The following is a 25,627-nucleotide window of genomic DNA, read 5'->3' as shown; positions in this document are numbered from 1 at the left end:
TTGTAAATGTGACTTGTATGAAGAGTGGGTTTCCCACCTACATACCTCAGTGGTGCTGAGAGCATTTACCGTGTGAAACAATGGTAATTTAAACATTATGTAGTTCAGTCAAATTATAACCCATCAAATTGGAGTTTCAGTATTATTAAATTGGCCAATGATATGTCTCGGCATTTCATTATGGACATTCCTCCTTTTCCTGTGTGATAAAATGGTACAAAGAGATATTTAGGAGGCTACTTTGGGACAGGAACTATTTTAAGTTTACAAGGTGAATGTGGTGAGTGACAGTGTTCAGCTTCGCTAGAACCAGTATTCTGTTGAAAGCTGTAATTACTCCGACTTCTTTATATTTTTTGCATATAGTTCCTAACATGAATATATACAATGCCATGTAGGCTACAGTCCTAGTTTATTGTACAATAATTGTGGATTACTTTGTTAGATATAAAGTCCATTACAAAAGTCAAATTCTCTATCTTTTCATTGCCTTCACTTCAAATGCTGCTAAGTTATGGTGACAAGGATTTACAGTCTTCAACAGTCAAATATTGGAATATTGATTGCAGCTTAACATTTGATAGGTATATGAATTCTGTAAGGGAAATGTTGAAACTGAAGTTATTTCTCAGACAGCTTGAACACATTCAGCTGATTATTCTGACAGGCTACCCCCTCTCTCTTGAGTGATTTGACAGGTTTGAGTGAAGATCTTGCACTGAGAAATGTAAATACTTGTTCTCAGTTGAGGAATATTCATTTGTGTTTTTCTTATGTAAAATGTCCTATGTAAATTGTCCTGTTCAGACAAATTGCCCCAGAATGAATGGGCGGTGTTATTCACAGTTCTTCTACCAGCCCCTAGCATGGAACCTGGCTGATACAAAGGACAGGGTGCAGTCATCAGCTATGTTCAGGGATCCACGTTAACATTTTTTCCAAGGAGCATTTGTGCTCCCAAATTTAGGAACACGCTAATGCATTTCAGTTAGTACATGTGCTCTTAAAGTATTTTTGTAGTTAGCACACATCAATTTTCAGGAGCAAATGCTTCTAAAATAGGAGGACTGTAGAGGCTTGATGTCGTTAATGCACGCATTTCACTGCATGGAAAGTAAAATGTGTTCTGTGGAATAAAAAAAAAGGTACCCAATGCACACTGGGACCCCAGGTCTTTTAATCTTTTTTCATTCTTCATTTTTTTATTCTTCTGACTTGAATTTTGAAAAATTACAGAGCATTAAACGTTGGCCTTTTACAGTGCAATTCTGTATTTTTCGTCTTTTTGAAAGGATGTCATCTCCAAGAGCTTTGGCTTTGACGGGATAGCTTTTAGCTTTTTTGTGAGGGTTCGAGTGAATTTGCAGCCCACACTGGTCTGTTCAGAAAACACCCTTTTGAAGGTCCTCCTCTCACGGCAAGCTTCAGTTTCCCTTCACTGTCTTTGATATTCATGACCTCCAGGATCACTGCTTTGCTGCTGGATGTTCCCTTTTCACAGAATGGTGCCTATTAGGCCTGGTTTCTCAAACTGATGGCTGCTGCTTGAGGCAGATTGTTGGCTAGATATTCACTCACCTGTATGTGACTTAACATTAGATTCTATATGTCTTTTTCATATATGGCTATATATGGTTAACTTAGGTTTATTAGATTTTTGTTCAGTCCTGATAATTTAGCATGGAATTCCCCAGGAAAGTTGAGGTCTGTTTCTAGAAATTGTGGGCTTTGGCCTTAGTGTTCTCAGCTCTGAACTTGTGCCCAAATCTTACCTGTCTCTTAGCTAGTCTCTGACAACCGTTAATCTCATGTTGTTCAGAAGTTGGTCACCCGTTAGGACTGACTGCTGTAGCTTGTGTATTTGCAATATGAAATAACGGGGAAGTGCTAATCACATTGTAGCCATTAACATTTGTCCATGGCCTGTCTCTTGTTTCAGATCGCAGAAGGGATTTATGATTGTAATCTGTTTTGTAATATTGAGGGGATATGAGGCTCTGTTGTTGCAGTGATCTAGATGGCGTGAGGACGGGAAAGGGAGGAGATGTAGTGCTGAGGATGACTAGTGAGGGCGTTCAGCGTGGTTCTGGGAAATGCACTTCCTGCTCCCTGCCTGCATGTCTGAAACGTGTCTCATCCAGAGACACATAAACACATTAGAGGCTGCTGATCACTGCACAGCCAGGTACAAATGGCCAGTGACTGAACTGAGCTTCAGTGTGACGATTGTTCAAGAAGAGTGTCGTATGGCATACTGATAAAATTTGGCCCGGAGACTTATGGCGTTGTATTAGTGCCAGAACTCGAGTCGAAAACTGCTTGCACCACCATACCTCCCCTGCTTCAACGCATTATTTAGGTCCACTCTTAAATCTGTCTGCTCACGCTTCAGCTCATACTCAAATACTACCGGTTCACGCGTGGTGCAATCTCTCCTCAGCCATGAAATCTGTTTGCGCTTAACTCATTCTCTGCAGGTGCTCAGTGCATTGGGTGCTCTCTGGATAAAACTTGGCCTGTGCTCCCATTTCTTAAAAAATACACACTTAAACTCACCACTTCCACTTGGGTGAATCCCTTTAGAATCTGCAAGGTGTTTGTTCATTTTTACTGAGTGTGGTTATGGTCCAATCTGTTAACAATACAAGGCACATATGCAAAATTGGCCGCTCCATTTTGTATAACAGAACGAGTCTTCAGAACTGCAAAACTGGGGCAGAAAAAAATTGCCTGGAACCACTAATGTCCTGTTGGACGTTAACCTATTATCTGTTACACATCATTTCCCTGGAAAAATATATATTTGTAATGGTATATTGGCAGCTAGCTATTAGGCTACATCAGTATTAACCAATGTTCAAGTATTAGCTAGCTTATGAAGATGTATTTTCCTGGCAATTATGATGACACACAATCTAATAGAACTGCATTGTCCTGCACAACTGCAAAACTAGCCAGCTCAGTGCATTTTCATTGCAAACAATTGTAACTGGACAATAGACTCATGGGTCATGCTTGGCCTACAGGCTATGTATTGCATTGAATCGAACAAAGGGCTCTATGTTAAGGTCTTGTGTGACACACATTGTCTGGAAAAAGGTCTTGAACTGTGTGGAGTGTAGGCTCCCGCCAGTTTACAGTGGAGGACCTTCAGTCGGAACAGATGGAAACAAAATGATTTTCTTGAGGGAAACTCATTTCAGTGTACCATTTCTGAGGCGTTTCTTCAGGCCAGAAAAACTGGGCTGTTGGTGACCTTGTCCTTAATCCTGAGCTTGGTTCACACAGCACATGCACCTGATTGCTGTTGTATTCTGCTGTTGTATCTTCCTGCACTCTTACAGTAAAAGCTAACCCAAATGTGCCTGTTCCAGAATTGTATTGAACTCCCCCATTTTGGGATCAGTGCAACACATGTACTAAAATCATCACACAAAAAAAGATTATCCTATTTGCTGCATTTACTCTATTGTTAATCCATACACTAGCGAGATCAGTTACTCCGTGCAGCATTATGTATCAGTAAAGGAGGGAGGCATGATGTTCTTATGCTAATTTGTCATCTTTTGTGCTCCGAGTAAAGGATTTGGAGTGGTGCGTGTAAAGAGCCGGAGGACTGGACGTCTGTGGCGGTGCTGCTCCCGGAGCGCTTTGCGTGTGGTCCTCCATTTCCCACGCGTCCTGTTGCTGCTGCAGTAATTTCATGGTGATCAGGCTGAGAAGAATTAGGGTGCTAAAGCCGTCCGAGCACAAACCGCTCGGCGCACGCTGATTCGCTGTTTTGTTGGAGCATAAGTGCCACTGCGCTGCCCTGTCTGTGGGGAAGCTGTAATTTTGAGCTCGCTAATTGGAATAAAACGGGGATATAGTTAAAGGAGGAGATGGACAGAACGAGTGCTGGAGCAGGGAAGGAGAGAATGCAGGAGGAATGCAGCCTGCTGGGTTTGTGGGTTGGTGATGAGGCTTCCGTAATGTCTGGGGTTAAATTATGGCCTGGGGCAGTGTGGTCACCTGGTGTAATTTAGGCAGGGACTGTGATTGGGGGCCCCCTCTTCCCCATAAGGATTTTCTTGGCTCAATTACTCACTCCTGTTTAAGTGCTTTGTTTTGTTGTTCTTTTCTTGTTTTTATTTTTAAAAATTTATTTTATTTTTTGCGAAGCTGTGCAGTTGGCATGATTATCTGATTATCTTGTGAAACTAAGGTTTTGGGATCCTTGTTTTTTACAGATTGCCCCAGGGACTCGACAGCACGGGCCCATTCCATGAGTGCTTAATTTGATTTGGGAATGACTTTCATGGAGAATTCTCTGCGGTACAGTACAAGCCTCACACACATTCTTTGACAGCAAAATCAGTTTTTTTTAAAATTTGATCTAATTGAGTAGACCTGACTTTGGTTTTCATTTCACAAAGAGACACTGTGCGTGCTCCTCCTCCACGCTGTATGGGTGCATTCACTGGTGTCCCTTTTGTTTTTGTTTTTGACTCGCTTGTTCTGTGTGTGACACCATTGTTCGGCTTCAGGAAGCCTTCCTCAGGCTGGGCATGGCTGGTGCGCAGTGGCGATTCTGGGTTATTGTGAGTGTGGAAGTGTGTTTGATGTCAGAGGTGGTTATGAGTCATTCGTTACTCTTACTGAAAGTGCAGTAGGGTAATCGTTTCGCCCTCAGTTAGAAATGGAAAAAGCAGACAGTCTTTCCATACCCAAAAAAGTTGCACTGGGACGGGATGTTTTAACGGAGTTTGCGAGTGTCCGCTGATGACTAATATGAGTAATCTCTCTACATTGTCTTCACTGTCTGTGCTGTCCATCCTCTTGGGCCTGCCTAATTCCCTGGCTGTGAGAGGATGTAAGGAGGAGCGGTCTGGCTGTGCGCATTGTGTGCTATATTGGCACAGAGCTTGTGGGAGGTTGTAGAAGGGAGTGAGGGAAAGGTGAGGGAGCTGTGCGGGACAGGCAGGTGCAGTCTGAGGTGGTGCGAGAGGGACAAGGACAGAAGCACTGTGGAAGAGAAGCTGAAGGCAAGGCAGGACTCCCAGAAAGCACCATTCATCCACAGTCTCTGCGTATTATTTCCTGCTGTTTTTAATTTGCCCAGAGGAGAATCCTGGGCATTCAGGACTGCTGTGGGCATGTGGGCGAGGGCCGGAGTGACTGGCACACCCTGTCTGCAAGCACACTGTGGAGCCACAATGAGAGTGTGATTGTGTGTGTGTGGGAGTTCTCTCCTTCACATGTCATGGGACTTAGATGCTTTTGTTTTATGAATCTGGTTTCTGTCTGAAAATGAGATAAGCACAATTGCCTTCATAAGTGAACTTCACCGAGATGTGTCCCTGAGTGTTTTTGTGTATTCAGCCCAGGCTGGCCATGTGGAATGTGGCTGCTCAGTATTTGGTATTCTCCGGTTCATTCAGTTCAGCAGGATTCTGGCCCGTGTGACACAGAGAGCCTGAGATCCAGGCCAAGTTTTTCAGTGCAAAGGGTGGGAAACGCACTCACCCCCTGAGTGAACAGCTGATGCCAGGTTATAAGGACTGTGCCCTCAGCCTCTTTCTGTCTCTCACCCACGGGGCGCGTGAGCAGCTCATGGGATCGCCATGGAAATGATGACCTCGCACTGTGATGCCGTGCTATGTCTGACAGCTGGGCTTAGCACACGCATCTCCTCTACCCACACGCGCCACACAAGACGCGCCACACAAATCCTGCCGCAACCACACCCAAGCATCCACACCCCCGACAGATTAGAGTGCGGGCCCCAGGGCTACAGTGTGCGGCCCTCGGTCTGACTGTGTTCATCCCGACCCTAATGAGCGGTCCTCTCTCTGCAGGCTCAGTGTTAGCTGACAGATGAGAGGGGCGTAGCTGTGGGCCACGGGAGCTGGACTTTGGATCAGCCTGAAGCATCAGGTCCAGTCCCTCAGGTGAGTCATGGAACCCGTGCCATATAGAGCGGAGCACTGCTTCCTGAGCAAACAAATCCAAGGCAGAGCTCAGAGTCTAATCGTACATGGCTCCGTTATGTTATCAATAAAGGCCTGTACATAAGGGGAGATGGGTTGGAATCAAATAAAGCTCTGTTTCTAACAGTTCTCTTATAAACACTGCTCAAGCCAAAGAAACTCAATCTCAACAAATAATTTGGTCTTGAAGCGCGTCAAACTCTCACCTCACTGGCAATATTTTGTCTTTCTTATAAAATTACACATAGAATAGAAATAAGATTTTAAGTCTGAATCTTATTTATGTTACTTTTTTGCTAAATAAGAGAAATTATTGCCAGTGCGGTGAGACTGTTTGACTCGTTTCAAGATTTGCCAATCAATCGCATAAGAAAATTTAGCCTTTGAAAACACTTTTTTTTTTGTACTTGAGAGAGATTTTAAGTCTCGTTACAAGACTAAAGCACTTGTTAAACACTTTTTCCCCCAGTGAAGTTAATGTTTTCCGTCGCTCTGCATGAGAGGCACCGCATGGAGCTTGCTTCACTGTTTGTGGAGCGTGTTTGTTTTGGATGTCAGTATACAGCTGGTTATTTTAATATCCTCTGAGGAACAAGCCCGCTCTTTCTTTCAGTCTCCCGCACTCGGCACATACAGACCGCTGGGTTCCCATCTCTCTCTGGTCTGAACTCCCAGGGTCCTCCTTGCCTGTGTGTGGCGCCAGGGCAGGAAACTTTTTTTTTTTTTTTTGTCCACTGGCCACAGTGGCTGGTGCATCCCAAAATTTACCAGCCATTTTCACCGTTTTCAAGGAAACTAGATATTTAGGATACAACTGGACCTCCAAGTGATGGGTGGTTACCTGCCACAGTGGCTGGCAGAGTAGATAAGCATACCAGCCACAGATAAAAATTTACCAGCATTTGGCTGGTAGCTGGTGTTCATTTCCCACCCTGCGTTGCACACAGGAAGCTGTCGCGGTGTGAGGCAGGACAGCCTGCACCCTGCCTGCGTTTGTGTGGGGCGGACAATAGCACTCCATCCTCGTGCTCTGAGGGATCTGAGTTCACTCTGCTGTCCTCAGGGCTGCTCGGTACCGTCCCTGGGCTTCATAATCTAATCCTGTCCTATAGCTGCTAAATAGAACTGTTGTGAACTTAACCTTTTTCAGAGGAATGCTTAAGGCTAAAGGAACTGTGAGTGTTGGAGCGGTCTGATCTGATAAAGAGAGAGGATAAAGGTAAGAATAGAGTATGATGTGTATTATACGTGTGTGTTACAAATTATGAGCTGGCGGATAGCTGGGTGGTTTCAATGGCTTATCCACAATGCTGATATTTTGCATTGTGCATGGAAAGCGTTGGTCACGACCACGTTCCTACAGACCTGATAACAGGTGGAGACCAACTTTACCTTAAGGTACATTGTGTTAAAGATCATATCAGTTTTGGGTTGGAGCAAGTGTTGGAGCCACACCATGCTTATCCTTTTTCTGCTTCACAAGGTGGCCGTCATGTGATTATTACACAATTGCTTGCAACAGTGCTCACTTTCTCCATCAAAAAATCTAAAAAAAAAAGTCATTTTTTTTCATTCAGATTTGTGGCTTAACCTGCTAACATTTTGTAGCTGACATGGGCTGTGTAACAGTTTGACTTGGTGTAGTTTGTTTGTGGTATGAGTTATGTCCCATTCCCCTCTGGAGATTGTTCCCCAAGACTTTGTTGGTCTGCACAGAGTGGGAGGAGCTTAAAGGCACTGCATCATTGAGAAGCTGATCAGAGGGGCGGGGTTTTTGCAGCAGGTGCACAGACAGGCGGAGCTTATGAAGTGAGAAATGGTTTTGCTTCGCGGTTGTGTGTAGGGGTTGAGTTTATGAGGTTGGGGTTTGGTTTATGAAATCGCTGCCACGATAGCAAAAACACTTTACATGGGAATGGGTTTTAAGAAATATGAATCGGTTATAGGAAAAGCATGAATATATTTTGCTTTATTGATTTACTTTTGACCACAGAGATTGGTAAAATCACTGTGACCAATTTTTAGACCATTCTGAATGAGCGAGTTATTAATAAAGCTCTTGCTTCGTTGCATTAACCTTCTCGAAATATGAGCTCTCTGAACAGAGAAATTCTTTGCATTACATTAGCATTGATTTAACAGACCAGCTTTTCCATAGCAACTTAGCATTTTATGTTTCTTGTTACACATTAGGTTGTTTGTCATGCAGGGAAAGAATGAGTAGCCTTACTGTGTAGTGTCAGAGTGGAATCGGAACTTACAGTAGAACTTTGTAAAAGGTGCTGATTGTCTTGCTCTAACAATATTTTCAAAGCAATGTTTTAACAAAACCACAACCATTTTATTTCTCTCGTTGCTTTCAATTTTTAAGTATTTTTTTTCAGCTTGGTTGTGAACAGTAGCACCGGCTTTATGGTTTCTCTTGAATGCAGGAGGGGAAAAATCTCCAGAACAGCATTAGTGGCTCGATGCTTGCATTTGGTTCTCTGATAACCGGACACAACAGTGCGGCAGTGTAGGGAAGACGGCTTCAGGCGTAGGCCGTAGGGAAGGGTGTCGCTGCTGACTGTGGGACTCTTCACTCATGTGGGATCTCTGCTCTCCCCGCTCTGCAGGCGCACCCTCTGTTCAGTGCGGTTGAAGGCCCACGCCGTTGCTTGTTTGAGTCTCTGGGCTCGGCTGTGAGATTGTCCTGTGTGCTATAGGGAAAATGACTGTGGCCAATGCCAAGTCCACCACAGGTAAGCTCCTCTGGTGAAGGACCCTTACTGGCTGAAACAAATCAGATGAAATATGGTTTATTAATGCATTTAGCTCGAGGAAGGACATGTGAATGCGGCCCGTACGCTCACTGTGTGTGCGGTGAATTGTCCCTGTTTGGCTGGATGAATCAGTTTGGCCATGGTGAATGACAGATGGGAGGGGCGCACGCAGTGACTGACAGTAAGAATGTCGCTGGCCTTCCTTGAATGAGCTGCATCAGCTTGTACGTTTTGACCTCTAACAAACTGCTTCTAAAGGTGGTAGCGGTCGAGGCCGCGGGCGGGCTGTAACTTGCTTATTGTGACAGATCTCTTTTAGCTACTGGGTGATGATGTGTAAGCATGTGGCCGTGTGCAGTTTGGTCTGCTGACTCATTAAAGGGGCCTGTTGCCTGTTCGTCCCCTTGTCGTGTCACTTGTGAAGCCTGGTAAAGTCGTGCCTTGTAAAGCCTGATTGGAGCCCTTGTCCAGGATCAGCTGGGTTCCTGAGGCTTTGCTTGTGAGCTGAAGCTGGGAGCTCTGGAGCTGGGCTCCTGTGGTTGGCAGTGTGAGGGACTTGTCACTGCCAGACACTGCGTGAAACAGCGGTGAGCAGCGTGAAGGTCTGTCCTCTACATTACTGCTCATCTGCTACTGCTCCTGAGGCAATTGTGGTTCAGACAGGGGCAGGCAAATTAGTAGTTTGGGCACCCGGAACTACTACAGTGTCGTTCCAGACTACCAAATGGTAGTGCTGAAAAGCCCAAGAAATGTGCATACTGAAAATTTTCTATTTGACCTATTTGATGCTGTTTCACTAGCTTCTGATCTTCCCTCGTGCCGATCAGTGCAGAACTGTCAGTAGGCTGATGCTAGCAGAGGGAGGGAGTGTACAGGGCTCGCTAGGGCTGCGACGTTTAATTATTTTCTCCACACCACGACAAGTTGATTATTCTTGTGATTACTCAAGTACTTATTTCGGGTGCCTGAAGCCCATTTTATGACGCATTGTGTAAAACAAATGTGCTAAATGAAGGTAACCGTCTCTTACATTCGACAGTGGTTACAGACCAAAACAATTAAGAGAGAGAGCGTGACAATTAAGAGCAAAAATGTGTGAAGCTCTTAGGAGAAAATGTGAGTCTCCCCTGTGCAATCTTGTAAGCTATTTTGCAACTTACTTTGGCTGACAAAGAATGAATTTATGCTGCGAGAGAGAGGCTATTGATGACTTACAGGCATAATGTGTTTCGACATGTGACAATGTGACATTTTTGTATGTAACTATAAGTCTACCTCTTGAATAGGCTAGAATAGTAATACCTTGTTAACGCAAGACCAATTCAGCCTAAAGATAGTAGCCTAGATTGTGTTTGCACTTTTAATCTTCCAGGCAGTTACTTTGAAAGGAAATATACGATACTGTGAAAAAGTCAGAGACCACCCTTTTGTTTATTCAATTTCCAGTCAAATCAGTTAGCCTATTCAGTGCATTTTTTTCAATTTCAGACATTAATGCAGGAGAAAAAATATTAAAAGTAAATAACAGAAAAGCCCCCACCATCCTACATATAATATCAAATCTACCAGTTTTGTCCACTTTTATCACTACATCTTCCATCTTTCCTATCAAAAAACAAGTTGCAGCTGTTGAAAAAAAGGCAAACAGTGGACAGACTAAACACTGAAAGTTTTGATATTGTACATAGTTGTGGAGGCTTTTATGTAATTTAGTGTTAAGTATATTTGATGCATTATCTTCTGACTTGGTAAAAGGCAGGCCAAGGGTTTGGCTTTTGGATGATCCAGTTTTTTAACCAATGGGATGTAATACTGACATATACAGCCTTATATGGATTTTTTCAGTGAAATACTTTACTGAATAAATTAGTCTACTTCACACCCTTTTCTTTGTCTTTATTTAATTGGATTTGCGATATTGGAGTTGTTTTCCTTCAATCCTAATAAAAAGATCTGATATTTAAAGGAAATCCATAGGCTAGAATTAGGTTTTAGGGTTCAAATTAGGATTTGGTTTGGGTCAGGGTGAGGAAAATGGTTAGCGTTAGGGTTGAGCCAAGATTTATGTTTAGGAAGTTGGGAAAGCGTTAGCCAAGTTATTGACATAAAATTGATATATTTATGAGTTCTTGTCTAACATTTCTAGAAAGGGCAAATGTCAGTGCACCACATCTGTGGGTGGCAGATATACATAAAAAACCTGTGCCGCCCACACACAATGTGGTGTTGGCAGTTATTTGATTGGCGTTCGCAGTTATTTAATTGCATATTGGTTGCACCTTGTGTTTTTCTTGAGATGATTTTCCATTTCTGAGCTCTGAAGTTTCTAGGAATCAGCCGGCGGGCGAGTGCTTGTGTACTTAAATAAACGGTTTCTCTCTTAGTGCTCACACCGGAGGGCTGGAGTGTACAGTGCTCACGGCAAAGCAGCCTGATCCGGAGAGGAACCCTGTCTGTTTAGTTTGCTTTTTAGACAGCGCAAAAAAGCTGATTTATTATAGTTACACTGTGCCGTAATGTGATGCATGAGCTTAGCGAGGGCAGTATGGTAATGTGGTAATTGTCTGAGCTTAGAACTGGCTATACTGTAATGTTAATGTGGAAGTAATGAAGTGAGATTTGAAAATAAGGTATGTGAACTCCTAACTATTCTCCAAAAGTATAGTATTCTTTTGTTTAGTGTAGAACATGCCTTTATTCAAGGCAACTTTACAATATATGTATATATATGTATAATGTATAAAAAATGTCGACTTCATACTTATCAAAACAAACAGCATTAAATTGGATGCCATCAATTGCTCTGTGGCAATGGCCTCACACATTTAAACCAGTAAAGTTAATTGTCACTGTGCCAGACTGCTGCCCTGTTGCCAAGGGTAATGTTGAAACCTTTCAGGAAAGTGTGGAGTTGAAGGAGAACCTGATCAGGAGTAGCAAAGATGGCATCAGGAAAATATAACCTGTTCATCAAAGCATGCTGGGACTTGTTGACCTGCAGTAAAAGTAATTTCACAATAATACTTGTAAAGTTGACACTATTCAGTGATTATTCTGAACAGACATTGTGGTCAATACACTCTTAAGCAGGTGCTTTCCAAAAGTGTAAAGTTCAGCTGGAGAGAGCCATGCTGCTTTGCAGAAAATATCAAGCCGGAGGAATGTTAGATTGCTTGTTAAACTGCTAGATTGTGGTGGTTTAGTGAACTGTGAGATGAACAAATAGGCCTCCTTTTTCCAAATATTGACATGAGCACATTCTTATCTTTGCGACCTGATTGTGGGTCACCTATCGGTGGATGTCTCTTTGAGGCTTCTCTCATTCATTAACTGAGCTGTTTTTAACCGTGAGCTGACCCGGTCAGCAGGGCAGCAGCTCTTCTTTGCCCCTCTCAGCACGCTGAACTTGCAGGTCAACGTTTCAGATGTAGCTGTTCTGTTTGGGGTTCAACAGATAAGGGATTTCCAGACTGTTTCCTTTTTTTCATAGGCTAATTTATTTATATATGCTCCAACCTTGGTTTGAGAATGAATATCAAAGTGGAGAAATTTCAGGTAGCCTTTTTTTTTTTACCTACTTAACATGAACAGTGTTAACAAGGGAAATATTTCTCATGGTAACATTTACAATGAGGTAATGTGAATTGGCATTAACTAATGTAGCAGTTAACTAACAATGAAAAAGTTTATCTATATTGCTCTGTTAATGTATTTGTACATAATTAATGTTAACTGCATTATTTAATGCTGGTTCATATTGGATTAAAAAAGTTAATTATTTGTTAATGGTTAACTAATTACATGTTTATCCTGTATTGCAAATGTATAAACAATCATGTAAATAATACATGAATATATTTAACTACTAACTAATGAAAAGTTAATTTCATGCTTAATATATTTGTACACCGTTAATTCATGTTGTAAGACGGGTCTTGTGACATTGTAAAGCATTATCCTTCTTGCAATCGCTTTATATAATTAACATGGGCGATTGCATTTATTTGCAGAGGGACTTTAAATCCACTGAGAAATACTATTGTCCAGTTTTCTCACAAAATGCACCCTTTTTTAAAATTATGTATTCACACACATTCTGCATTGGCATCACAAAATAAGGAAGTCAGTTGCTCATTGCCCTCTTGCTGGAATTGGTAAATATTTCTGAACAACAACCTAATGCAGTTGGCTAGCTTGTTTTTTGGATGGTCGAATGCATATTTAAGCCATCGCTCTATGCACTTCTCAGTTGTGACCATGTGACTCCCATTGCTTAGAGAGACACACCTCTCTGACGTGTCACATGTGACATCACATCACGTGACATGAGTGTGACATCACCACCTTGGTGTGTAAATGTGTGGAACTTGCGCATGATGCTCTGGGGCCCTGACACACCAGCGGTTGATTTTCATTGGACACTTTCATTGCCGTTCGTTGCTTTCTGCAGTACACTGCCCCAGCTGTTGCCACACTACATTTCCCTTGTGTGTAATTCAAATGTGGAAATCCGATGCAGTTCCCATTACAGTTACCATAAAGTAACTGTCCCGCGCAAAATTTTGTTTGGGAATCTGGTGAGATGTAGCTAACCCCTTAATCTCTGCATGATCACTCCGTATTCATTGTTAGTTGAGAATCAGTCATGGGTGGCACCTATGGCACCTGTGGATTATTTAAGGTGTGTACCTGCATGTGCAGGAATGTTCAGTCAGTAGGTTGGCTAATGTTTTTTGTTCTTAAGTCTTTAAGTCTTTAAACCTTTCTTGCTCCTTGGTATTGTTTGTTTTGTTTTCGGAGGTTAATGGGGAAAGTGCATCTTGTGAAATCTTTTGCACAATCTTTTGTCATTCTTGGGCAGTGTACTGAACATTTTTGAAGCCATTCTTCGGTAATGTACGTGTCTGTGAAGGCATCTATGAAATGTAATGCTTGCTCTTTGTTCTCAACTTGGTGTTCTTGGTGTTCTCAATGTTTAATCCCTCCATTTGTTCTGAAGGGAGTTCTCGATTGGGTGGTGGCTAATTAATTGGGGGGAGGGAGAGGGAGGGGGAGATTCCCTGCTCTCCCTTTTAATAGATTTTCCCACAGTCTTTTTTCTTCAAAGTGATTTAGCCTAAATGGCACAGTTGCCGTGCATCACTAATGATTTCACACTCTTGCCTGTTTAAGACCAGAGAAAGAGGTTGATGTTCTGCTCTGATTTTGACTACTAAAGTGACTCTGCCCTGCCTATTCAATACATTTACTGAACCTGTAGTCACACTTTTGCCACATTCTAACTACCAGAAGTGATAGTGCTTACGTGTTCTGCTGTGACTTCAAAAACAGCTAATAGTTAGTCACACAAACCAGTTCAGTCACTTGATAGAGTGCACCTCCTTTATTTCAGCATTAGATTATGATTCTTGGAAATCAAGAAAGAACTGGCTGATGCATTTTAGACCAGATATGAGATGCACCCACGCATGCACACGTGCTACGTTACGGAATGAGAGCCCTACCTCTGGGTGTTCTGAAATGGTGTACAGAAGAGAACATGTCACTGTAGTGCTACTGTCAAATAAACTGACCAAAATGCCCTCATTACCTAACTACATGGGCTAAATTGGTTGGAAGCTGTCTTTGACTAATGCATTGGGTATTGACTTCATATCCTTTGAGTTTAATACTGTATGTCCCCATACTGGGCGATCATTATCTGCCTGATCTAGTATGCAACAGCTTATGACATTTTATATATATGTGTTAAACTGGTATTATCATAGCTCCAAATCTGGCAAAGAGGAAACTGGAAATGTCTCGAGTGTTTTCTTCACTGAAATTGCAAAACCAAAACACTTCAAACTAATAGGCCTTATTCATCTCTGAGCTAAGGGCTAATGGGCTATTGTGTGTGCTAGGCACAGGACTCTGAGAAAATGGAGAGCCGCAATAGTAATCAAAACTGCTAAAGGTCATGACAGGGTTTTGCCTTACAATCTTATTTTTTGTGACCTGATAAGTACCATAGTAAATTGGAAGTACTTGTACTTTTCTGTCTTACTGATTAAAAAATAAATAAATAAAATCAGTAATGCAACATCAGGTATTCATGTAGGAGCATATACAATCGTTATGCCTGTGGATTTCCAAGTTAAGGGGTTTCCTTGCATTTAAGTACATACTGAAAATGTAAGAGTATAAAATATTTGAACAGAAAAGGGGATTCAACCCATCTAGACTCGCTGTAGGATGTATAATTGCATTCCTATATATTGCAGTGCACTTGCCTGCTTATCATCCAAATTGGACTGCAGTTGCATTTGTGAAAGTTTTTTTTCAGCACAAACGTGAAAATATAAAAAAGCTCAGGTTGAAAGCAGTCTGAATCAACAGTGAGCAATTTCATGGCCGGATGGCCCGTTACACGATTAGCCTTTCGGCCTCTGAACGATGCACTTGGAAAAACTTTTCATTATAAATCCGAGGATGAATTTGCCTAACTTTGGTTAATTTGAGTTTTTTCAAGATGACAATTGTGAAACATTCTAATGGTTAATGGTGTATGGATAAGCCTGGGGCAATTCAGTACACTTTTTAACCGCATTGTCACAGATTTTAATGAGATTTGGCACGCTGATTTGGTCTTAAAAGAACCCCAAAACTGAAATTGATCTTGTCTTAGATTGATAATCTGGGAGATATAGGCTAACAACAATGTTGTTGGACAGCTGTTAATGATTAGTGCTGACAGACATAGGCAAATGCAAAATTAGAATGCACTACCTTCTTGATGGGCCCTTCTTGTTAAGAAGTGGGTTCTATTTTGTTCCATCAAACAACAACAAAGGATCGCAAGGAACTTCCAAAAAGTGGCACTCAGCAAAAACAACCAAAACAAAATATGAGAAAGTAAAGCAAAAATGGTTTTGAAAGGTACCCTGGATACCCACTAGATGTTGAAATGCAACGAATGATGAAGAAATTACAGAAAAGCAAAACGCTAAGAGATCTTCAAAACTTTCAAATTCGATTTGGTCCGTGTCAGTCTCAAGGCAAAATCGCTTCAAGTGAAGCCCAAATCCAGCCAGTTCTTAATGCAAATTGAGCCATTGCAAACCAAACGAAGCCTCATCCACTCAGGGAGAGCAGAAGTCATCATCCAATCAGAGAGAGGGCAAGCAGTCCAACTGAAACTGCTTTCAAAAATGGGGGTGAAATAAAATATTGTTTTCACTCTAACCCGAAGAAAGCACAACAGCTAAGATCTCACTGAGCTGCTAAAGGTGTGTCAAATTAGGGTTGAAATTAAAACCTACAGGATGCTACACCGCATTTCCAAAAGTATGTGAACACCCCTTCTAATTTGGTTTTGGCTATTTGGCCACACCCATTGCTAACAGGTTCATAAAATTAAGCATACAGCCATGCAGTTTCCATTGACAAACAGTGTCTGTAGAATGGGTAATACTGAAGAGCTCTGTGAATTTAAATATGGCACTGTCATACGATGACACCTTTCCAAGAAGTCAGTTTCTCAAATTTCTGCCCTGCTAGAGCTTCTCTTGTGAACTGCAAGTGATATTATTGTGATATTATTGTGTTGTCATCTTTCCTTGGTTGCAACACTCACTGCAGAGTTACAAACTACCTCTGGAAACAATGTCAGCAGAAGAACTGTTTGTCAAGAGCTTCATGAAATGTGTTTCTATGGCCAAGCACCCGTACACAAGCCTAAGATCACCATGCACAATGCCAAGCATCGGCTAGAGTGATATAAAGCACACCACCATTTGACTCTGGAGCAGTGTAAATGCACTTTCTGGAGTGATGAATCAGGCTTCACTATCTGGCAGTCTGATGGATGAATCTGGGTTTGGTGAAATGCATAGTGGCAACTGTATTGGCCTGAATAGAGGCAACTGTAAAGTTTGGTGGAGGAGGAATAATGGTCTCGTCTGGCTCTTTTGCCTGGTTTTAGGCTTGGCCCCTTAGTTCTAGTGAAGGAAAATGTTAATTCTACAGCATACAATGACATTCTGGAGAATTGTGTGCTTCCAACTTTGTGGTAACAGTTTGGGGGAAGGCTCTTTCCTGTTTCAGCATGACAATGCCCCTGTGCACAAAGCAAAGTCCATAGAGAAATGGTTTACTGAGCTTTGTGGGAAAGAACTTGACTGGCCTACATAGAGCCCTGACCTCTACCACATCAAACACCTTGGGCTGAATTGGAATGCCAACTGTCACGCCTTATGCCCAACATCAGTGCCCAACCTCACTAATGCTGTTGTGACTGAATGGAAGCAATTTCCCACAGCTATGTTCCAAGGGGGGTGGGGGTGACCAACTCCACATTAGTTGTGATCCACGTAATATGAATCCCATGGTTTTGTAATGAGATGTTACAGGTACATATGGGTGTGATATTCAGGTGTCCACATAATTTTGGATATGTAGTGTAGATCTCCAGGATCGTAGTTGGTTACCCCCTTACTTTTTCCTTCAGAGTCTTTGATGTGAGGATTATGTCTCTGCTTGACTTTGTGCATGTCTGTCATGTTGCTGTATCTGGTTCAGCCATCACTAGCATATTTTGGTGGTCAATCACAATTGCATCAGATTGGTATGGGATTGTGTGCAATGAGGATGCAGACAGTTCAATTCTCCAGTGCATTTGTCTCTTCAACACCACTCAGCCGCAAATTATCATCATCACATGCAACCACAACGTAAGTTCGAGTGATTTCTGAAGTGAGCCAGCCCTTTCAGCCCTGCTTTCTGAGTGTGCTGAAAAGGGTCTGACATAATCTTTGTCAGTTGAGACTGGATGAAAGCTGTAAAACACTGTAAGGAGTTAAGTGATACGAAACCTTGTGATACTTCAGGTAAATAGTATCTCGGCAACTACTCAAAAACTGAAGACCAAGCTTTCTGGAGGTGCTGATCATATTATGACCTCACTTTGGTGAAAATTCAGTCCATTTCTAAAGGTTTTTTGCAGATCAACTTTCAAGATTATATTCACTCAACTCTGCTTTAAATTTTTGGGTCACCATTGTATTTTTTTTTTTTTAAACATAGAGCTTGTGAACTTTAATAGGAAAATGGTTCTTATATAATTTTGTATATCACCTATAATGTAGATATGATAAATCAAAGTCATGGAGTCGCACTAATTGGCCCAAACTTCGTTAACCCAGATTAACGAGTCGAGACCAGTTTAATTTCCGCTCCAGGGGTTTCTTGTACAACTCCACATGCCAAATCTCATTAAAATCTGTGATGATGCACTCCAAAAGTGTTTTGAATTGACCTGGACCTACCTCTCCTTGACTTTGGAAGTTAGCCAAAGGTGGCGCTTTTAGTGTTCTTCAAAAATAGGACATAGAAGATGGTGACAGGCCCACAGCAAAACCAAAAAAATAAGTACATTCATTCAGCTGTCTGTCCATGTGTCATGCCTGGTCTGGTTTGCCTTTTAATTTGCCTGTTTTTTGAGAACACTAGCTGAATGAAATGCAGTACAGTAGAGTGTTCTTGCTTTAAGATAATGTCATTTTCAACACCACTGAACTGTAAATTTCAAAGCTGAGAGACCAGCTGCATGAATTTTGCTGGATTGGACATTACATCTTGGGAATCATGCAGTGTGTACTTATGTTTCCTGTGCTCTGATGGGTGTGAATGAAACACAATCTTGGATTGTAGCATGCCAGAATGAGTTCTCATATGACATTTTGTCATTGAATTTTGGTCCCTCCATCTGGTGTGAAACTTGACCCTGCTGGTTTATCGCACTGACACTGTTCCTCCTAAATTCTGTCATAACCGTCTCTCCTGAAAGACCAGTGAGGCTGAGCCAGGTCTAAGTGTGCATGTGACCAAGCACATATGTTGTATGTGATCAGTATTGCTGTTAAGAATGCCCCTGCTACCAACTGAACTTAGGAAATGTTGGCTAAATTAACATTTTCACTTGCATAATTTTGTGATTTGGCAGTGATCACTCTTCAGTGTTACATAAATTCAGATGTAAATGCCTTTTATTATCAGAATGATAAATAAGAATGTAGCCTGTAATTGAAAGGGCCTTCATAGATTGTGCGTTCAGTAAATAGGCTATTTCATATTTTGGCTGAGCCAAAAATAAATATGTTTTTTGGCTACATGCCAAGTATTTACACAGCATTGAATATGAACTACTGGTTCTTACTCACCGCATTTTGGTTATCCCTGTGTCCTATGTGGTTACAAGTTTGTTTTTCTGCAGTAGTGTATATAAATCTTTGTTTCTTCTGCAGCCATGCAGCAGGTCCTGGACAACCTGCGTGACCTGCCTACCGCCACAGGTGCCAAAGACATCGACCTCATCTTCCTAAGGGGCATCATGGAGAGCCCCATTGTCCGCTCCCTAGCTAAGGTATCCCAGAATTCATCATTCCCCCTGCTGCCCTGCGCTATCCTCCACAGGATCTCTTGGTTTTTCCATTTTATGTAAGGGACCTAACCTCATTCCTACTGTTTCAGCAGCTGCTGATTCAAAATACATTTTCTCTGACTAAAATATACTGGAATTCTTCCATGAACGAGAAGCACAGCGGCTCAGTGCAGAACAGAGATATGTGAATTCTGATTTATAATAACATCAAAGATCAGCAGCTCAAATTGTTCAGGAACAGATGTACTGACAGATTGGGCCACAGTGAAATTACTTTTAACATAGATGTTACAACTTCAAAACATGGCGTCATTTGAAACGAAGAAGAGAGAGTATATCCGCAGTTTTTTCTGCTCCCAAAGTGATTTGAAACTGACTCAATCAAGTCCCAGAGAGCGCATAAATATCAGCTTTAGTGTTCTGAATCCAAATGTTAGTCATTTAACATTTAAATACATCAGCCCCCCTTTGTTATTTAAAGTAAACTTTTAAAACTTTTAATTTGATGTTCCTAGGACCAAAATCACCCAACTCTTAGGCTGAATATAACTTGGAAAGATATGTTTACTTCTGCTGTGGGCATTTTGAGAAAATTGTGTTGCCTTGTGCCTTTTAATTTTCAGACAAGATTTTGGAGCACAAACATCTAAAGATAGACATAAACAGGAAGATGGTCGCTTTTGGCACCAATTTTCCCCAAATGCACCATTTCCACATCAAGTGTTATGGCAAAGAAAGTGGTTTTCTCTTAAATTGACATTGCATCCCTAATTCAACACAAGTTTTCTCTCCACGGTCTTATTCATACCTTGGTCTAAATTATACCATGCCATTGGTTTGTATGCAGCCCTCCACAATCCTAGCCTACTGTAGGCAGCAAGCCAAAACCGCTCTTTCAAACGTATAATTTATTTTCCATTCAAGACCCACTGAAGCCCACTGGGTTGACACTGGCCCAGCCAGGCCTTTACTGAATTCCCTTGAGTCTGTGAGTGAGTGAGGGGAAAAATGCTCTGGAGCGGTGCTTCAGAAAACCCACCAGGAGTGCCATTTTGCCATTTTCGTTTTTCATGGATGGACTTTCTCTAGCTATCTTCACAAGGCAGAAGGCATTATGGGTGAATGCCGGATTTGCCAGCATAGTCTCTCTTCTTTTGATACACATTGCCAGGGAGCGGAGAGAACCTTCTGCTGACAGCGTTGGATGGGTGTCTATGCATGCAGGTGTCTGCTAAAAGGTGCTAAATGGACAGTGAAATTCATGTTTATTTGGGGTGGGAGAGTTGCAAATAATATGAAATATAAAGTCAGTATCGCTGGATAGAATGTAACATGCACTGTAGAAGGTTCTTCAGTTAAGTATGTTAAAATGCACAAACATTGCTGAGCATAGAAATGCATATATTTTTTCTAGTTGAAAAGTGTAAACAATAACTATTCAAAACATTAACAGGCCTAATTAAAGTAAAATGAATTGATATCAGTACAAAATCAATGTCAGTTCATACATTTTCAGAAAGAAACAGCAAAATGCTAACAATGCACTGTTATATTGCTGTGTACTTAGGAAACTGAAAAAAGAGGAAAAGAACTAGGCCTATATTTGAAGGCCTAAACGATCAGATGATCACATGAACAACAAATCGTTTAGGCCTTCAAATATAGTAGTGCACAGATGACATGTATATCTATGTATGACAGAATATGAAACAGCAGCTGCACAAAGTCTGGTTTCTTTACTGAAACCATAACAAAGGCTGCAGCACTATATTGCACATTAAATTCCAAAATCATTTGTGAAACTGCCATAATTATTGAATCAATTGTAGTTAATTCTATCAGATTTATGTAGTCGTACATGCTAAATTTGAGATTAAATGTCACCATACCAGGCTACCAGATACTTTTTATATAATGAAAGAAATAATCTGTAATCATAAAAAATGGATGTATTTGTGCTTATTGCAACATACTGTAGATGGTATTAAATGTTTTACAAACCTAGTAAATTATGATTTTTTTATGATGGTGAACAGCTGTGATTTTCTAAGCTGGCGAAAAGCTGCTGATTTAGCTATGTAACTTAAAAATTAGGCAAGAAAGACCTGCAAACCTTCTCATAAAACATACAACTAGATGAATGTGGAGAATGTGTCATCACGGTGTCCTCACAGGGATATTGAAGTCACCTGTGTAAGTTCTAATTTAATTCTGTGCTTTCACTTATCCCAAGTTCCCAACATAATTCAAGTTTGGCTCCTTGCCATTAGTACAGTCATTGAACTCCTAATCTTTCCAAAAAAGCTGACTGTACCTTCAGCAATTAAGACTCAAATAATTTCACTAATCAGTCTTTCTGGATCAGTCCAGATCAGTTTAGAAAATGTAACCTCTTTTTAAAGGAATCATTTGTCATACAGCACATTATAGAAAATGAAATGAAAGCATTAGTTGTTCTGACAGATTGAAAGTCCTGGGATGTAAATGTGGAACCTTATTCTTCATGGCATGGCACACTTAGCTATTTTTGACAGTTTGACCTTGAGAGAGTAAATCGTCCTTCAGCTGACATTAAGTGTTCTAATTAAGAACAATTCATTGTTATCCAGAGGTTTCATTTATACTACTAGCAAAAATCAGCATGCACAGTGTGTCCCCAGGATTGAGTGCAAGACCTCTGGTTTCAACAGCATTATTCAGTGAATGATAAATATCTTGTGTTTACTGTCTGGTGATGGCGTCATTGTACAGTGCAGTATTAACTCTGTTGGGCTAGCCATTACCCATTACATTTTTATGACTTAGGAAATGATGGCTAATGAGAGAGCTGTTAAGTGTCATGCTGATTTATACATTTATTACAGTAGTGAGAACCGTGTTGTGTAACAGGAAAATGAGAGTTTTTGCATAACAACGATCTCATTTGTATTCTTGTATAACTTGTGTTTCTATAGGTTTTCCGTAGAAAAAGGCTTGTGGCTGGAACCTTATTTTATAGCAGGGGCTCAGGGGAGCACTATATTAAGGCCTTAAACTCACTCAGGAATTCTTGCCTATTTGCAGCTCCATTAAGAAACCGTGCCTACAGTAGCAGTAGATGGGACAGATGGGAATAATTTCGCACTGAACTCTCATCTCAGTCGAAATGCCGTGTCTTACTGAGTGTGTGTAGCGGCTAACAGGCCTATAAGCACAACTTTACCGTTCAAGCATACACAGCGCACAGCGGAATTGCTATAAGAGCAGCATTAGGAACAGCCAGATAAGAGTGCATGAACAGCAGCTGGACTCTTGATGCCCACAGGCTCACGAGCGGCTGGAAGACGCAAAGCCGGAGGCCGTGCGGGACAACAACGTGGAGCTGGTGTCGGAGATCCTGGACGACATCGACGGCCTGAGCAGCCAGGACAGCAACGCCGCCGAGCTGTCCCGCATCCTCAAGGAGCCGCATTTCCAGGTGCGTTCCGCAGAGGGGGGAGGAACAGGCGAACGATGGGCGAGAGCGAGCGACCGAAACTGGAAGGCAGGGAGTAGCGTGATGGTGAGGGAGGCGATTTAGTGGAAGAACTGTTTTTGTATCCGATTGAGAAATGCAAGTATTTAATGCAAGGGAAATTATTCTGTTCCCAGTTATTCACTGCTGATTTTTGTCTCTGTGTCCTTGTCAAATTATGCTGTTGATGGTGACGTCGGGATCCTGTTATTGTGCGCACCGGAACACAGGAGCCTGTGGGTCTGCATGGCTGCTCCATTGCTGTGGGTTTTTTCCCTGCTGACTTATTTTCTCCTCCCTCAGTCGCTGTTACAGGCTCATGACATGGTGGCCTCCAAGTCCTACGAAGCTCCGCCCTCAAACTCAGAGGTCGCCAACGACGTCGCGGCGAGCAACACTCTGATGCACGCGGACTCTATACGGATGATCGGAATCCGGAAGAAGGCGGGGGAACCTCTGGTGAGAGATGTTGTGGGGAGCCGAGCGGGCGAGAGGAAGGCGGGGGGGTGGTTTATGGCAGGGATTTCAGTTAAGGAGCCTGTATAACCACTGTGCTGGCCCCTGAAGTCCTGTATCACCAGTCCTGATCTCCTAGGTGACTGTGCCATTGTGAGGTTTGTTTGTGCAGTGCTCTGTGACACAGTGAATTGGTGTCCTTTAGGGCGTGACATTCCGGGTGGAGAAGGGCGACCTGGTGATCGCCCGGATCCTGCACGGTGGCATGATTGACAGGCAGGGCCTCCTGCACGTTGGTGACATCATCAAGGAGGTGAACGGCCACGATGTGGGCAGCAACCCCAGAGAGGTGCAGGAGCTGCTGAAGGACTGCAACGGAGGCATCACTCTCAAGATCCTCCCCAGCTACAGGGAGTCCCCAGCCCCTGCGCAGGTCAGAGACACTGATATACACGCACTCACACACACGCACATATACGCACAAATACACACACACACACACACACACACACACACACATACGCACAAATACACACACACACACACACACACACACAAACACACCACACACACACACACACACACACACACACATACGCACAAATACACACACCACGCACACACACGCACATATACGCACAAATACACACACACACACACACACACACACACATACGCACAAATACACACACACACACGCACACGCACATATACGCACAAATACACACACACACACAACACACACACATACACACAAATACACACACACACACACACACACACACACATACGCACAAATACACACACACACACAACACACACACATACACACAAATACACACACACTCACACACACGCACATATACGCACAAATACACACACACACACACACACGCACATATACACACACACACACACACGCACATATACGCACAAATACACACACGCACAAATACACACACACACACTTTGAAACACTCTCTCACACACACACATTCACACAGACACACTTTGAAACACTCACACACACACATTCACACAGACACACTTTGAAACACTCTTTACACACACACACACACACACACACACACACACACACTTCCATAGGTCAGAGTCAGCGACACTTGCTTAAGGCACTTGCTATATCGTCTCAGTAGAGTGTGTAGGTCAGCTATGCTCAGCTGTTACGCACATACCTCCATAGGACTGACTGGGTGATTTACACATATGTACCTCCGGAGATCAGAGAGAGAATTGAACACATACGGAAACTCAACGCTGTGCATTTTACACAGTGGTTATGTGGCTCTATTCCTTGCTTAATCCAAGCATGAGCCATGTATCATTATTGTCCATTACTGGAGATCCAGTCCTGAGAACTATAGAGATGCCCTTTGATTATACACATTCTGGTCTAAACCATGGCTCCAGTTCAGTCAAGATCTGATTTGGAGCGAAGAGCAGATGGGCGTGGCTCTGGGGACCCCAGGGCTCCGTGGCGGGCGCTCAGAAAAAGGCCGGTGGGTGCTTGTCAGTGGCAGATGGTGAGCAGATCAGCTCTTCTGAAGTCAGCTGTCACTGTGACCTCTGTGACAAACCGCAGAGAAGCTGTCCCTGTGGTGTTAGTGCTCTGTGCACAGGCTGTAGGTATAGAATTACCAGCATGGACATTCCCCTGGAAGCAGTGGTCCAGTGCATGTGTGCTAAGCTCACCATGTTGGACAGGACTGGTCTTCTGAATGCATGACAGAAGCCGTTTAAATTTAAACATGGAGATTCAGTATCGCCTAGAACAGGGATACTCGACTCTGGCCCTCAAGGCCTGTAGAATTACTGGTTTTCCTTCTTCCCCTCTAATCAGGACTGATTAAAAGCAGGAACACCAGATGAGTTAAATCTCTGGCCAAACGGTGGCATTAATCAGGTAGAAAAGAAAATCGGCAGCACTGCTGGCCTCGAGGATTGGATTTGAGTGTCCCTGTTCTGGAACCTCACACCGTTGTGTTCATTGTATCCAAGTGTATCCACTGAGGACTCCTCATTGGACAGGACTTTGATAGGCGCATCTGTGGGGACCTAGCGCCCCATCTAGTCACTGTTTATCTGCAGCCCACACACTCCTCTCTCAGCGCCGTCCGTACTTGGAGACGCCAAATTGTGTAGCCGGCGGAGCACTGTAATTCTGTAAGAGGATAAGAGGCGCTCGCGCGGGTGGCAGCCCGAAACCTTAGAGCCCTATAAATAACAGCTAGCACGTTAGCCTGGGCTCCACGCCCTCAAGGAGCTGCTGTGGAAGCAGCACTGTCTCATCACACACGCTCACACACATAACTCCAGAGCCCAGCTCTTTCCAACAATCTTTCAGACCGCTCACAGGAAGTCACGAAGAGGGTGCGCGAGTGATGGTGGCGAGGATGTATTATTAATAAATGTAATAAGCCGTTCTGCCATGTAAACGGACCATCTGTTCTTCCTGTGCTCATAGTTGCTAAGGGGCCGCGAATAATCTGCACACTAATACAAAGGT

At 42.6% G+C, this 25,627-nt stretch overlaps 1 protein-coding gene across 6 annotated transcripts in view; it reads left to right on the top strand.

Annotated features, from left to right (window-relative positions):
- Positions 1-25,627, top strand: part of pals2a (protein associated with LIN7 2, MAGUK p55 family member a) — a 32,718-nt gene that overhangs the window by 1,972 nt on the left and 5,119 nt on the right. The window contains exons 2-9 of one of the 6 annotated variants that reach the window (XM_064348837.1): positions 4,230-4,314; positions 5,838-5,930; positions 7,120-7,188; positions 8,585-8,710; positions 19,015-19,133; positions 22,456-22,608; positions 22,948-23,103; positions 23,306-23,533. In XM_064348837.1, the coding sequence (XP_064204907.1) occupies positions 8,680-8,710; positions 19,015-19,133; positions 22,456-22,608; positions 22,948-23,103; positions 23,306-23,533 (687 nt within the window). In that variant the 5' untranslated portion in view covers positions 4,230-4,314; positions 5,838-5,930; positions 7,120-7,188; positions 8,585-8,679. The remainder of the gene's footprint in view (positions 1-4,229; positions 4,315-5,837; positions 5,931-7,119; positions 7,189-8,584; positions 8,711-19,014; positions 19,134-22,455; positions 22,609-22,947; positions 23,104-23,305; positions 23,534-25,627) is intronic. The other 5 variants (XM_064348844.1, XM_064348870.1, XM_064348851.1 and 2 more) reach the window with 5 other exon arrangements.

The sequence above is a fragment of the Anguilla rostrata genome, chromosome 1 (assembly GCF_018555375.3).
Source record: "Anguilla rostrata isolate EN2019 chromosome 1, ASM1855537v3, whole genome shotgun sequence".
NCBI classification, from domain to species: Eukaryota; Metazoa; Chordata; class Actinopteri; order Anguilliformes; family Anguillidae; genus Anguilla; species Anguilla rostrata.
This window is presented reverse-complemented; position numbering and strand designations above follow the sequence as displayed.